This window comes from Hoplias malabaricus, chromosome 12 (assembly GCF_029633855.1).
Source record: "Hoplias malabaricus isolate fHopMal1 chromosome 12, fHopMal1.hap1, whole genome shotgun sequence".
Taxonomy (NCBI): domain Eukaryota; kingdom Metazoa; phylum Chordata; class Actinopteri; order Characiformes; family Erythrinidae; genus Hoplias; species Hoplias malabaricus.
Genome location: NC_089811.1, coordinates 14,307,536 through 14,323,785, shown reverse-complemented (window position 1 = coordinate 14,323,785; position 16,250 = coordinate 14,307,536). Strand labels below are relative to the sequence as shown.

General features: G+C 37.9%; 1 protein-coding gene across 2 annotated transcripts in view; it reads right to left on the bottom strand.

The window, feature by feature from the left end:
- The window catches only part of tmeff2a (transmembrane protein with EGF-like and two follistatin-like domains 2a), a 162,453-nt gene that overhangs the window by 58,964 nt on the left and 87,239 nt on the right, over positions 1 to 16,250 (bottom strand). For both annotated transcript variants that reach the window (XM_066640950.1, XM_066640949.1), the window contains exon 4: positions 13,029 to 13,055. In XM_066640950.1, the coding sequence (XP_066497047.1) occupies positions 13,029 to 13,055 (27 nt within the window). The remainder of the gene's footprint in view (positions 1 to 13,028; positions 13,056 to 16,250) is intronic.

Genomic DNA, 16,250 nt, shown 5'->3' with positions numbered 1-16,250 from the left:
ATCCTCTTCTGCCCCATGGGTGACCTGCATTAATATGGCATGTCCTTTTCCCTTTTTCCCCCCTAGTGACAGAAGCCTCATGCAAGCCCCAGTCTCTCCACCCCCCTCCCTCTCTCTCCTGTTTCATTTCATTCAAATACCTTCAAGTTTGACAGAGATTTACATTTCATCAACTCCAGCCCTGACTACATTAATAACTCCAAAGGCTTTTGATGAAGCCAGGAAAAGAAACCATTGTGATTAGAGCTGGGCCCCTTGAATTGCTGCAAAGGCCAGACCTATGCCTCATCTGTGATAACTAGGAAAAGGAAATAAGAAATAATTTCCATTTATTTAAAAGCATTTACTATTTTTAACATCGAGACCAAAGGCGAAACCCTCTTTGTTTCAGCTCCATTCTGTGAGGCGCTGATGAATTATACATGCGTGGATCGACTGAGTGTTTTTGTGAAGGTGCCCTCTCCATCGAGCTGGTTTGGTTAAAATAAATACCTTTGTTCTTCCTTCCCTGTCTGGATTGCATAATTCCATGTATTTCGTAATCAAATCACTAATAATATGCATTTAGAACATAGCATAAATAAATATATAACTATTTTCTGACTCACTTTGTTATTTTATCTCAGTGCTAACTGATCTGCCCCTTAATTTTATAATGTCCACAACATAGATTCAATAAAGGTGAGCGATTTTTAGGTTAAGGGCGGCACGGTGGCGCAGCAGGTAGTGTCGCAGTCACTTGTGTTGCTTCAGTCGCTTTTCCCCAGCACAACATAATGGACAATATAACATGCTGTAGATGACCCATCCAGCCCCACTGTGTGCTCTGTCCAGGCTCTGTGCTTTTTGGGGCTCTCTGTGCTCATGACGCCATGGTTCACACTGAAGATTCTACTTTTCTTTGGTTCCAGCTTGGAATGAACTTCTCTGGTTCACATTGTGTAAATGGAATAGAAACTCAGCTTGATTTTCCAGTTTTTTTTTTAAGACATTTACTTAAAAAATTATATTTTAATACTTTGAATGGGTTTCGTTTTACTTCAAAAGAGATAGAAAGTGAAAATTATATATATATATATATATATATATATATATATTATTATTATTTTTTTTTTTAAAATACAAGGTAGACCAATTAATGGAACACATAACACATATGGGTTGTGTGGGGGATGGTCATATTGACGAGGGGGCACAGGCTTAAAGGCACATTGGTGGAGGCATGTCCCAAATGGTTGAACAACATTGCATTATATGTCATGTGTATATATATGATCATATACAGTTAAGGATACAGATAGGGAGGGTAGGCTGTAGCATCATCCCCTAATCTTCTGTGAAAACTTAACTCAATGAACCTTGTTGTGATTTGATAGCATTCAGCCACATGAACTTTACTGAGTCTCTCACTTTTCTTCACCTCAGCATGAAAATAAAACTCTCTGGCCGCTTCTGGGCTATCAAAAATAATGCATTTTACCTTCATGGGTGACCTAGAGCCAGGCAAGACTCTTTTCTTATAGAACAGGGTTTTAAACTCCTTAAATGCAACATGTTTAGCTCCGTGCTGAAATCATAATGAATGAACATCAGGTGCTCATGAAAGAACAGCTCTTGCTTCTGCTCATAATGTAAAGTCTGTATTGAAGGCAGTGAAAGAGTAACAGTAACACTTTCTGTCTCACGTGGTAGACTTTCACGGAAGGAGCTAGCTTGGGTCCGAATTGGTGGGTGTGCAAAAGCAGCAATGGTCCAGGGAACAACTTAGGTCTTAGAACAATTTGGTCAGTATGTTGAATTTTCAGGAATGCAGATCTCTCTTAGGTTGAATCTCCGTGACCAATTTACGAGGTAATCCAGCTTTGCTTTTAGCAAAGCATTTTTTGCTCTGGAGTTAATGGTGGCCTCTGTGTTCACCAGCCATGCTTTGGTCGTTTAAGCTGTCCTCAACCATTTGGATGCATTCCTCAAGCACTTGTACTAGGATTTAATTAGCTCCAAAGTAGTGTTCACTCAGGATTGAGTTCTTTCAAGTTTACGTTTCAGAGCAGAATGCACCGCTTCTGTATTTTGAATGTGATTTTTTACTTGCTATTTCCAGTAAGTCACATACTTGTTGAAAAACATGTTGCCTCAAACATACACCAGTGATGAACAGGCGATTTATAAGTAAAACTCAGTAGCCACTTCTACACATGTTCACTCTCTCCATGTCCAAAGTGGAAGCCTGGGCCAGAGCTCAAGACTAACACCGTACCATCGTCCTGAGGCTGATTAAATAATAGCACACGGGACAAGACAAAAGTTCTTTTGGGACGCTTTTGTGGTGGTGGATCTCCATGTCAGTCAGTGGACAACTTGCTCAATGCTATGCTGTCCTTGATTCCCATGGCAACAGTAAGTGGGGAAAACTGCACCACTCACCTGCTAACTACAACAGTGTTTTAGGGCCACTTGTTTAAAAATTATATAATAATTGAGACATTATGTGTAATATTTTGAGAATGTATAGTGGATTTCCCAATGACATTACGGTAGGCTTACGGTAGTGTGTGTGTGTGAGAGGCACTTCTCGCTGAAAGGCTCAGGTATTGAATCTCCAAGAGAATGGGATTCTAAAACTTTAAAAAAAATGTTCTCGATTCTGGTAGCACAATGACGTTATTCTCTTAATATTATGACTTTATTTTCAAAATATTAGACCTGTATTCTTAAAATATTACTCCTTTAATCTCAGTATTATGGCCTTATTCTTGAAATATCAATTTAAAAAAATACTGTTGTTTTGTTGTTTTTCAGAAAATGTTCAGAAATTATAAAAATACCTAGTTTCCTTCATAACTGTGATGCTCAGACAGTGCAATTGTTCTTTCCACATTTTGTCTTACAGTAATATCTGACATGTTCTGATTAATTTTTCTTTAATTTATATTTAGTTTTAGTTTAATGTTAATACTTGAGTGTAAATAAATGTTATAATTATATGTTATAAATTCATTCATTCATTGTCTGTAACCGCTTATCCAGTTCAGGGTCGTAGTGGGACTGGAGCCTTCCCGGAATAATTGGCCACAAGGCAGGAACACACCCTGGAGGGGGCGCCAGTCCTTCACAAAGAAAATGTTATAAATAAATGTTATGATTGAGTAGTTATGAACCACATTTTTGCGTTTTAGCAATAGTCAAACTTTTCCACCTTAAAAATGCAAAAAGCGTAAAACTCTTTTTGCGATTATTTGGGTGTTTTTTGAGAATTTTAGGCCGTTTCCATTCAAATTCTTTTTTTGTGTATTTTCATGGTGTATGGAAATCACGTAATTTTTTGAATTAACAGAGAAACTCTGTTAGCAGTTTAGTTTTGTGGCACTTTCAGTGTTTACTTTCATGGAAAGTAAGCATTCAGATTCAGTTCCATCTTAAGTAATACATCTAAAAGAGCAAAATTAAGTCAATATTACCCACCTATGGAGCAGAAATAGAGCAACATCCTCATTTCTTTTAATTTTTTTCAATGTTCTGAGATGCCTCTGCTGTCCAAACGCCTTCAGATTTCTCAGCCATGGCTTAGCCAGTGAGACACTAAGAGAAAACGAACTATTTCAGAACAAGACCCTTATTTTTTCCTCAATTACTGAGCTAAGTCTGTGTACAAACACCAGAGCTTTTCCAGCGTGAAAACAGACCAGAGAGCTAGCAAATGTTGAGAAAGCATTCTCTGAAACATAAAAAATATTTTATGACTACATTCACAAACATCGCCTTGGCATGCTTATATCCTCCTTAATGACTTAATTACTTGCTACAATGTACACATGCGATTGTGTAAGCTATTAACTACTGAGAATAATCGCAGTATGAAACTTACACAACAGATATGACAGGCCTAAAGACAACCCCTCTGTGACTAAGGTGTCTAGACTCCTGCTACTGATAACATAAAGAAGTGAAACACACACTCCTCTCTCAGCCAGACACACTCTGTGAGATAATGAGGTAAAAGCAGCACCAGCTATATATCGCACCATACATGCTGTTAAGTTGGACGTCTGACCCCGCCGCTTTGCTTGAGTCCGTGCTCCTGCTTGACCACTCTAGACCAGCGGCTGGAATGGTTCAGATTAGATTACTTACTCCCTCCAAGCCCCCTAACCTTGTTACCATGGCGACACAGCAGCGACCGAGGGAAGGTCTGCCCCCAGGGAGAGACTTGCAAAGCTGGCTGTCGTTGCCTCAGGAAGGTGAGGTCATTCATTTTCCCCAGTAACAGCGGTGCCTGAATGTTTTTCTGTAAAGGTCCGAGGCCAGACATGACGGGCAGTTTTATGCGAAAGACCAAGCACGGTCAACTGCAGCTGACTGGCCGGAAACAAATGAACAGTCAATCTGATTTGAGGGCCCTGTATTGTAAATGCCTCATGGGTCCTTATTTTAGATTGTTCTTGTTTTTAGTATTTTCTGGGAAGAATGTTTGAATGGTTTTGTAGGTGTTTGCCCCCATTTCTGCAGTAACAGGCTCACTGAGGTATGTTTTACACTAGATGGAACATTTCTGTGAGGATTTGATCACAGAGGCCATCGCAAAAGAACTGCATGGTGCTCCATTATTCCAGAGAACATAGTGCCATTTCTCCAGAGCCTAATATTCAGGCCTGTTTACCTGTCTGGCCAATTCTAAAAATGGCCGTTTACTCATATGTAACTGCTCCAAACTATTGGATAATGCTTTTCAATGGTAATGGTATAACATGTGCACTACTGAATGTCTGTGATAGGAATGCGGCCATGTTACACTGTGTATAAACTCTTGATTGAGTACGTTTCAGCACTCTCTTAGCCATTTTCCACCAAAAGAACTCTGATTCTAGAACTGGTTCCATTCAAGAACCTTGGAACCAACATGTGTTTCCACCAATTTTGCTGGAACCAAGGATACATCATCAGCAGGGCGAGTTGCAGTTTTGCTAGGGTCCAGCGTACTGTAGTTAAATTCAGCACCAGAGCCATAAATAAACGATTAGATATGTAACAGAACCCGCTGTAAATAATAATGAGTTTGGAGCAGTGCTGCTGAGTTTATGAACACTGAGAACGGAATAAAAATGGTCTACTCCTACTAGGAAGAACCAATCAACAGTTTACTAAAGAGGGTTGATTTTATTAAACACCAATGCGTTTCAGCATCTAGGCCTTCATTGGGGTGCTGGAGCAGGAAAACAACTAATGAGAATATTAAGATATATAATACTAAGTTTTGTTTACACATAAATGGAGTGGCTCACCACTTCAAACTAAAAGTCCCCATCAAAATGCAAAAATGACTATAAATAATCTCCAAAACATTTAAAAAAAAGCTGAAAGGTGGATTTTAGTTTTACCACTACTAGTATTTAAAAAAAAATTTACCCCACACTCTTAAAATAAAGGTGCTACAAAGGGTTCATTGAGTGATGCAATAGAAGAACCACTTTTGGTTCCATTAAGAACCATGCTTGTTTAAGCAACGTGTGTAAGTGTGAAGAAAATGAGAAGAAGGTTTAAAAACCCACCACTAGATATTAGGTTTTTTTTTTTACCCATTCTCAGGTATTAGCAAAAATGGTTCTTTATGGAACTAAAAGTGGTTCTTTTATGGTATCGCTCAAAGAAACATTGACAAAAAGTGTTGCAGGTCCTTTTACCTTTCATTTTTTCTTGTTTTTACTAGGCACCTCGCTAAGCTTCACCAGATCTGTCTACTTTTAGAGTACCTTTTAAGGTCTGGTGGTGTTAGACATGAGAGTTCATCCCCATCTTGTGCCCCTTTACATGTTAATGAGAAAAAAAGTAGAAAGTACATAAGAGCCCCTATAATTGGCATTACGCTTATTACTTCATGCTTGAAAATATTGAAGGCTGAGCGAGACGCAACTAGGACTGGGGAGCTGTTTTGAGAATGTCTGGTGTGGTGTAAGCCCATATCTTGTTTCTCCTCCTTCAGTGCTGGATGCAGGGAAACCGATGGACCACTGGGAGCCTAGGACCCTGGCTCTGGCTGTAGACACCAGGTAGAGGCCAAAGGAGCAGCAGGTGGAGATTGTAGTGAGGCAAATCATGCTCTTCACCACTATTTCCTTCCACTGTCTGCAGCCAGAAACAGGGTCCCCATACAGAGAGTTCTGCCACTCTAACAAGGCACCTGAAGGGTGTGTTTACATTTGAACGAGCTCTGCCCTGTTTTTACATAATAGAAAAAACTCACTGTACAGGCATGAATTTGGGTGTGGCTGCAGAGTCACCTCCTTTTTTCCTACCCTCCGCCAAAAGTTACACAATACATAGTAAAGCCTGGAGTAGAGACGACAGAGGCTCTGATTATTTTTAAATTAACAGAGAAACTCTGTTAGCAGTTTAGTTTTGTGGCACTTTCAGTGTTTACTTTCATGGAAAGTAAGCATTCAGATTCAGTTCCATCTTAAGTAATACATCTAAAAGAGCAAAATTAAGTCAATATTACCCACCTATGGAGCAGAAATAGAGCAACATCCTCATTTCTTTTAATTTTTTTCAATTATTACAGGTTGGTGAAGCATCACGATGCTTTTGTAGCTGGATTTTTTAATTTAAAGATACTACCTACTGTTACTTTAACTGAAGTCCAGCTAAACAAAAAGGGAAGAGGGAAAAAAAGGGACCACAATATTGTCTAAATATAGCAAAGCCCCCCAAAACAAATGGCTTTCCAGGAGTCTCTCCCTCAGTGGTAGGCTCCTCTACCCTGTATCGATTATAGAAAATCTAACAACATTAAATACATAATTGGTGTGCGATATGGATCCCTGGCTGTACAGTAAATGCAGTGCGCAGTGTGGTAATTAGGATTAATGAAGTGACTTTATTGAATCTATAGTGGGCCAGTCCTGGGGGCTACCACGATTAATCACTGCAATTAGACCATGTCACTGTTTACAATAATGCAACAAATAATACTTGTTGGTCTATTATTTAATGGACATGCGCATGGAGGAGGAGAGCCAGGAAAGAGGGGAAAGGAAGGAGTAATGAGGAGTGAAAAAAGCAGAAGGCAGAAATCCAAACGGCTGCTTTCTACCCTGAGATAATGAGGTTACCGCACCTCTTGAGGTTCTTCAGGTACGGCATCTTTAAAGTTCTGGATGGTAATTAAAACCCAGCAAACAGTGGTTTAATGAGAAAGAGAGACAGACGGAGACGGAGAGAGAGATAGCACTCAGTATAATGAAGAAACTCATTAGAAATTGTTCACTTTCATAGTTTCGGTCCTCCACACCAAGGCCGGTTCTTGATCAAGGATGTCCGAGTTCTCGCTACGCTTAAAAGGTTTATGGAATGAAGCTTCCATATGAATGAGCACACATGCTACACCGTTTAAGGTGGAACAGACATTTTGAATATGAACCTATACTTCACCCTCATACACTTGCCATTCCAAAGAATACCATATAGTTCTGAATGGACAGTATAATAAGGATCCTATTTAAGGTAGAAGGGAGAATGTGTATGTCTAGAAGACACAGCATAATTACTGTCGCCTTAAAGGTGCAGTGTAATATATGACCAAAATTTAGCTTTAGGTTTGGAATATGTGTAATAAATAAAAACAAAACAACAACAACAACAAAAATATTTGCCCAAAATACCACAAGGATAAAAAAACAGCACTGTTCGCCCTGTCTATTCAGCCCTGTTCAGAATGACCTGCTTTGTTTAAATGAGGTTCAGCACAAGTGCAGATGAGGTTTACAGGTTCTGGTGAAAAATCAGATATAGGTAATTGTCCCTTTGTTGTCCATCACCTTTCACTACCTGTGTCTTTCATTGCTCCAATGCAAGAAAAAAGATTTTGTGACACCAAATATAAAGTGGGAAACCTGGTCATATTGGTCCAAGCAGTTCCTTTGAACAGTTTGTGGCACTGGTTTAAAATATATTGTGCCATTCTAATGTTGATTACATTTGGTTTATGGTCTATCCAACAAGCCATTGGTCACAACAGTAAAATAAATCTACCTCTCCCCTAACTGTGAGTGTTTAAACATCTTTAATGCTTGTGTAGAGTGCCGTATATCTACCGCGGCAAGATAGCACAACACTCAGGTTCCTGCCGTGCTGTCTGTGGTCAGGCTATTCGAACAAAGGACAGTAAAACCAGTGCTGGAATAGAGGTTGCATATAAATAAACATATAAATATCTAAAGCTTTGCATTTCATGTCTGCTGTTTTGCCCACAGCTATTTGAATGCTAAAGTTCTTGGCAAATATAATCTTCTATTTCCAAACAACAGAGAAATGTGGATTCTGACCTTATCTTGAACTTTTAGAAATGTCAAGAGTTGGATGTTTTTAGTTTTTATTTTTTTCTCCACAAACTGTGAAACGAAATATTAAATATCCTCACCTGTGTAGAAAAATAGTCATGAGGACATTCCCATCTGTTGAAGCAGAGTTTGTGTTCTAGACCTTCATTAGAGGTCATTGTTGACCATACCAGCCACGCTTTTATAATTAATTTTTATTTTAAATTTGCTTAATAAGCTCACATAAATATTTGTGAGCATAAAAATCCCAAATATTCACATTCTCCTGAAATTAAAAAACTTCTACTCTTCTGGGAAGGCTTTTTATAGTTATTATTGGAACACTTTTGATTTGATGGCATATAGCCACGAGAACATTACCGATGATGGAAGATTAGTTCTGGATCACAAACAGCATTCCAACTCAGCACAAAGGAAGTGAATAGTGCTCCATTACTTTGAAGAACAAAGTTCCTTAATTGTAATTGTACCATGTTCCATTTTGATTCAATTGATTATATTGTTTTCGACATAATTCCTATTTAAAATGCTATGAAAAAGTATAAATATACAGCTTTTTCCATGTCAAAGTGATCGGAATGCACCTTTAACACTTATACAACATTGAGAGCAATGATTAGCCGCTAAAATTGCATGTTTCTAAAGACTGCAATTGTCAGGCTTTGTCATAAGGGCGCAGACGTCCACAGAATGACTGCATGTGGGGGCATGATTGTGTTTGGATAGAGACCATTGCTCCATTTCTCTTGATTACTTGATTAAACTGTTCCTTCTCAGAGAATCAAGATGATTATTTGGCATTAAACCTTTGATTTTATAATGCCTACATTATCTTGTGCACTATGTACAGTACTGGCCAGCCATTTCCTTTGAGATCAATAAAGTGTTATCTTATCTTACCTCATGTTATGTTAAAATGTTAAAATTCTCCAAGTTCACCATAAGGAAACCCATGTATGTTCAAGGTGTCTTTGCTTTTTTTCTTCTGAAATAAAATATTTTACTGTTGTAACCAATGGCTTTTTGGATAGACACATTATTATTTATTTTATTATTATTAATTAATTAATCACACAATTTTATGAAATTAATCACGATTAAATGCATTGTTCCTTCTTAAGACTGAAGCTATAAATGATGAATATTTAAATGTAAAATAAATCAATGTAATCAAAAAGATCAGCTCAATGGAATTACATTTATTAATAATGTCTATGGCTTAAAAAATATAAGCACAACAAAAAACTTAAAATGCCAGCATTTCAAACTGGTGAGAGGAAACCTATTGTTATTATTATTATACCTGAATAGTTTTGGTGGTTTTTGAATTTCAAACTCCTAATTTGCCCAGTAAACATTTAAGGCACGTTTTCGATTGGACACTAAAGTTAAAAAAAATTAACAATAGAAAATTAACAATAGAAAATTAAAAAAATAATTAAAATAGAAAATTAACACTACAAAGCAGCTCCTCCCTTAAACATAGAGGTATTAAGCTCTAATTAAGCTCTAATCGAGGTATTAAGGTATTAATTGGTTGTGGTCAATTTTGGTAAACAAATTCATTAGGATTAAAAAAAAAAAAAGAATACCCTTCAATTCCTGTTGACGTAATTTTGAATGTGCATTTATTTTAAATTGAATTAAGACCTCATGTCAACATCTGTGATGAGTATGCAGTGTTCTCCTGGTGTCTGCATGGGTTTCCTCCCAGAATCCAAAAACACATTTTGGTAGCTGGATTGGCTGTGTTTTATTATGTACAGGTCTGAATATGAGTGAATATTAAGAGATTGATGAATGAATCTATTTATCACGGCTGGATGTGTAATTTAAATTTTCATTTTTGATTTCAATTTAATCTAGGCTCATTAAGAGTCCTATTATGCAGTTGTATCTTAGAACACTGAACTGATTTACTGATTCCCATTGTTTTATCTTTTCACCCCTAATTTATAATCACCTAGGCAACCCTTGGCTTTGGGTATGGTGACCTACAGACTTGAGTCTAATTGCTTTCTAGTTCTTTCTATTGGAAATGCTTTTTATGGTGATTGAATGATGATGTTGCATAAGAAGAGGTGTCTGAAAATATTTGTTGTTTATCTATTTTATCTATTGTTTCTCGTTTCTTAGAGAGAATACACATGCTTTGTAATCATCTATTTTTTGTTTGATCTATTTTTGTCCTTTCTTTGCCAAAATAATTGTAAACTTGTTATCCATAGAGACAGCCCTTAAATGCGTGTGTGTAAAAGAGAGAGAGGGAGAGAGAGACAGAGAGTTTTAAGGCTTCTGTGGCTGTGAATGGTCCCTTATGATTTATCTCCCACCATTAAAATACATTTGATTTTTATCACACCACGAAGCTGCTGTGCTTTACCTAACCCGCCTCTCTCTCTACATGCCTGACCAGTCCCTTCTCTTGTCACCTCATTCTCTTTCTCTTATCTTTCTATATCTCTCTCGTCCATCTCCCTCCTTGTCACCATCTCTTCATTCATTCTTTCTTTCTTCACCTCTCTCAATTTTCTCCAGTTTTCTCATTCATTTATCTCATATATTATTTCACTCTCATTTTTTCTCATTCTGTCTTCATTGCTCTCTCTTGCTCTCTTCCTTTCTCTCTCTCTCTCTCTCTCTCTCTCTCTCTCTCTCTCATTCTTTCCTTCACTTATTTTTTTCCCTAATTCCATCTCTTTAGTTACCTCTCAGCTTTCTCATTTGTTTTCTCTTTTGTCTGTGATTTTTGCTTCTTTGTTTATCCTTTTTCTCTCACTCACTGGGCATCTCTCACTCATGTTTACTCTATTTTATCTGATTCTATCTTCCTCCATCTTGAGGAGATTCCCTCTTTCTTTCATTCATCCCTTCTCTTTCATTGTTTTTCTCTCTTAATTGTTCTTATTTGCTCTCTTTCTTTTATCTCTCTATTTTCCCTTTCTCTTACAGTTTCTTCTTATATAATGTTCCTTGTTTCTCTCTCTCTCTCTCTAATACCCTGTTCATTCTTTTTCTTTTCCATTTTTTCCTCCTTTCTTTCTTATTATTTCTTTTTTATTCTTTTATATTTCATTCTCACTCATTCATTCTCTGTTTTCTCATTATGTCTTCCTCCATCTTTCCTTCTTTTGTACTCAGTCCACCCTGCTCTCTCTCTCTCTCTCTCATTCTCTCCGATTCCTTGTTTTCTCTCTTTCTCCTACCTCTCTTGTCATTTCTCTTTTTCTCATTCCTTCTAATTTATTCTATTCCTTTGCACTGCTTGCTCGTTCTAATCTCCACTTTTTTTGACGTTGAACTCTTTCAGTCTTATCACTCCTCCTGTTCATTGTCTGTCTGTATTCCTCCTCTCTGCATATTCATCCACCCTTCATTATCCTCATCCCTTCATGTTTCAGCTCTTTGTGTAAAAATACTGAAAACTAACTCCTGTCTTAGTTAGTTCTGTTGTAAGTGAATGGCTCGACTTCTCCACTGCAGTTTTAGCTAGTAAAGTGACACAGCTCAATTTAACGTGCTACAATATCAAATAGAAACTAGGAATATCATTATACCACCATAGTCCAGATCTATTCATTTGATCAGTGCCAATGTTACCGAGAGGTCACTTGTGTTTGTTTACCACCTTCAAATCCTCAAACAAACTCCCTCTTTTCTTTTATATCAAAGGGTTTAGCCATTCTCAGAAATAAACAGAAGACAAGACTCTCTTTTGATTGATAAATGAATGAAAATGAGAATAAAGCACGCAAAATATTATTCATGTAGAGAAAAAAAATGAATGTTAATATTTTCTTGCGTCTTGTTGCTGAAGCTTGAGAGAGAGAGAGAGAGAGAGAGAGAGAGAGAGAGAGAGGCTGACAGTGACATATTTCAGATGAACCTCATATCCATGTGGAGTGATGTTAGATATTCTGTCACTAACTCGTCATACATGGTGCATGTGTGTGTGTGTGTTTGAGATAATCCCTTTTTTCTCAACAATGAATGAGCAGGATATAATTGAAATTCATTCGGGGTGGGAGGGTTTCCAAAGAAAGTGATAGGATTCACTGTACTTGTGTGTGTGTGTATACATATGTGCACATTGGGGTGTACATATGTATGTAGCAATATATTACATTGTGGGGACCAAGACCTGTTTACACCCTCACATTTCGGGGATGTCTCTTCTTCCTGGGGTGCCCACAAATCATTTCATTGTGGACATGTTAAAAGTGAGAGAGGGTTTAAAGGGAAGGGTTAGGATTGGGGTAGGTGGTTTGAAATGGTCTTACAGTGCATATGTTCTCCTTATTACAGCTCAGCGAAGCATCACAATGACTTTGAAGCTGTAATTGTAAGGGAAATATAGCATTGTATTCTTTTAAATGTCCTTTAAATACTGTTTATATTGAGCCTCTTACAAATTGTGTTTTTCAGGAAGGGTGCATTCAAATCTGCTCATTAGTGCCCACTCTCCTTAGAGACGCAATACATGCTCTTATAAAGCAGAACTGTGTGTGTGTGTGAGTGAGTGAGTGATTTGAATATGTTTTGGGGTGATCAATAATAGAAAAAGTGAGATGGAGAAATAAAGGGAAGCAGAAAATTAAAGACAAAGACCCTATGCAGGTGAAAGCATATATTTAACACACAATAGCTGGGTGATAGTTTGTGTGTGTGTGTGTGTGTGTCTCTCATCATCTGTACCTTCATCCCCAGATCCCGAGCCAGGCTCTGAAACAGAAAAAGGGATCATTAGTGACTGCGGAAAAATAAGTCCTCATCATTTGCTAAAAATAAGAAGCAAAATGTATTCCTTGAAAACAATGAGTGAATGCAAAGTGTAAGCAGTTCCCCAGTATTGCTAGGGTGTTGCGTAGTGGTTGTGTGGTGATTGGGATATCATCACAGCAGAAATGCTAGGCTGCAGCTATGGTCTCCCAGGGAGTTAAAGTGGTTACTTTGGTTTAGCGTATGGCTGTGAGTTATGTTAGTTCCAGGTTGTTGATAGCTGACAGTTGCTATCTAAAAGAGCCAGGATGTCATCTAAAAAAAGAAAAAAAATTGTCTCTCTCAACTACATTTATGCAAAATGCTTTAGATAAGGTAGGCTCTCATGGTCAGGGTTGGCATCAATACAAGCAAGATAGAAAGAACTCACAATCGCTATAGTCAGACCAGCTTTAGATTCAGCATTTCGCTGTGGCACACTGTGTGTTGCAAATGCAGAAGGTATGAAACATCTTACATCAAGGTCTTACATCTTGAAACAACATTGTTTGAATGGAAAACCCTTTTCTATTGTTGTTTTTCTTGCATTTTATCTTTAGATGTATTATAATTTTACACCTTGTTCAGGTAGAAAAAACTTTTTGCTGTATTTGTAGAGGCTTTCCAATTTTGGGATTTTTTAAAGCATACTTTTAAGATTCCATTGCTATCCGATTAAAATCATGTATATTTTCACTTTTTTACGTGTTAAATGTCAGCATTAATCTCTGCCTGTTCATAGCAACTAATATCAAAATGACCAATGAAAAGCTAATGTGATCCGCACCATCGATCTGGCACAGTTTTTACACCGGATGCCTTTCCTGATGCAATCCTCTCTTTTTATCCAGGCTTTGGGACCAGCACTGCAACGCGATGCATGCCAGTAGCTAGGTACACACACTCACACCTATGGACAATATTCAGAGTTGCCGATACACTCATCAACATGTGTTTTTGGACCGCGGGAGGACCTGGAGCACCCGGAAGAAACCCATACGGACGCGGGGAGAACAAACCAAACTCCTCATAGACAGTCACCTGGAGTAGGGCTTGAACCCACAACCCCAGGATCCAGACACTACCTGCTGCGCCACCGTGCTGCCCAGTTATCAGTCAGTAATTTGTAGTTGTGAGTGCTGAGTTTCACAGGCGTGATTCCATATAACACTGACTTCAGGCTGCTGAATAATCTGCTGAATAACAGCGGGAGATGTGAAGAGAAAGGACAGAAATGACGACTTACAGGAACATTACATTCTGAATAAGAATCACACAAACACTGTGGAATATCATAAACATACACAGAGTGTGGACAGCCAAGGGCTGAATTCATTACAATGCTCCATTATCATGGAGAGCCTTAAAAGAAAAGATCAATATCAGGGCTTGAACCTTCACTCTCATTGGGATTTTCAATTAAAATATAATTACAAAATTACACACTATTAGTAAGATAAATTAAAATAACCTGTATTTACTCAGGTCAGGTATTAATAGTATTGTTTCACCACATAGGTTCATTTAAATTCCAGTGTTCCTTATATTCTTTATCGTTCCTTCAATGGAAAGGGAATTTATTGTGAACATAACCATGACATGACTCTTGATTGGGTCCGCATACGTTTAAAATTTTAGAGTTTCTTTTATTTTATCATAATTTTGCATGCTGCTACTATTGTAAGGCTTTGTGACATTTGTTTAGAGCCTACACAGAATCATTGGGCGCAAGGTGGGAACACACTCTGGAGGGGGAGCCAGTCCTTTGCAGGGTGACAAACACTCACACACTCCAACCTATGGACAGTTTTGGGTTGCCAATCCATCTACCAAAGTGTGTTTTTGGACTGTGGGAGGAAACCGGAGCACCCGGAGGAAACACATGCGGACACGGGGAGAACACACCAAAGTCCTCACTGACAGTCACCCGGCGCGTAACTCGAACCCACAATCTCCAGGTCCCTGGAGCTGTGTGACTGCGACACTACCTGCTGCGCCACTGTGCCGCTCAGTAAATATTTACATTTAATTCAACAATTTACATTTACATTACATTTACATTTAATTTCAAACAAAAGACAATGTAAATATGAATTTAAATACATGTATAATCACAGGATTTCTCATTTTAATATTCACACCAATTTATTTAATGCTAATTCCATCTAGTTGCTCTGACACCCTGATCACACTGTGTTACCTAGAATAAAAAGAAGGGAGCACAGGGTTTTTTCTGAGACATCGGAAATCAACCCACACTTGTTTTCTAACCACCTAACCACCATCTAACCTTTTTTAGATTATGACTCACAAGCTGTAAAGCTATCATCATTACAGAGCATGATGCTATCAAGCTTGTGGTGTTCAGCTTTCACCTATTTAGCTTTGTGGCATGAGGTGACCCTTTTTCAATTGCAGCATGTAAATGCGTCTTGGGTTAAAGCGTTCAACCACTGGAAGAGTCTCTGGATGTGCCATTCCGTGTGTTATGTCCCATGACTCACTCATCACATGTATGTTTGAAAGCATATACTGTATTTTATAAATTTGACATACATATGGTGTACCTATGTGTGCATCTCTGTGTGAAATATGAGACTATAAATGTGTATGAAAACATTAAATTAACAGTGCATATGGTTTGTTAGGGTTTGAAAGCATTAATTCACTAATCAACAGATAATGTGTGTGTCTGTGCATGTGTGAGTCTGTGCAATTGAGGCTGTATGTGTATGTGAGCACATCCATGCATTGAATATAAAGAAACAGCCCAGATGAATGATAAAACACAACCCATCCCCTCACATGCATTTTTTTGATCAACTAGCACTGGAAAAAGAACCAAGACCAGGTGTGACTGATTTTACCAAACACACAAACAGCTGCAAAGCACTTGTCACAAAATGTCACTGATATTTCACTAGTAGGAACACAATCATTTATGTAGTTGCAGATGTAGATCCTCCTTCTCAGCGCTTAAGAGTAATTTAGAACCCTCGTTAATATACTGTATTCCCAAAAATGAGACATATACCTTTCATGTAACATTTCATGAACATTAAAGGACACAGCTATTCCCAAGAGCCTGAAAATACCAAATGACCAAAGATTTTTTCAACAGCTTGTATTACTGGATCTTGTATGTGGAGAAATGCATTG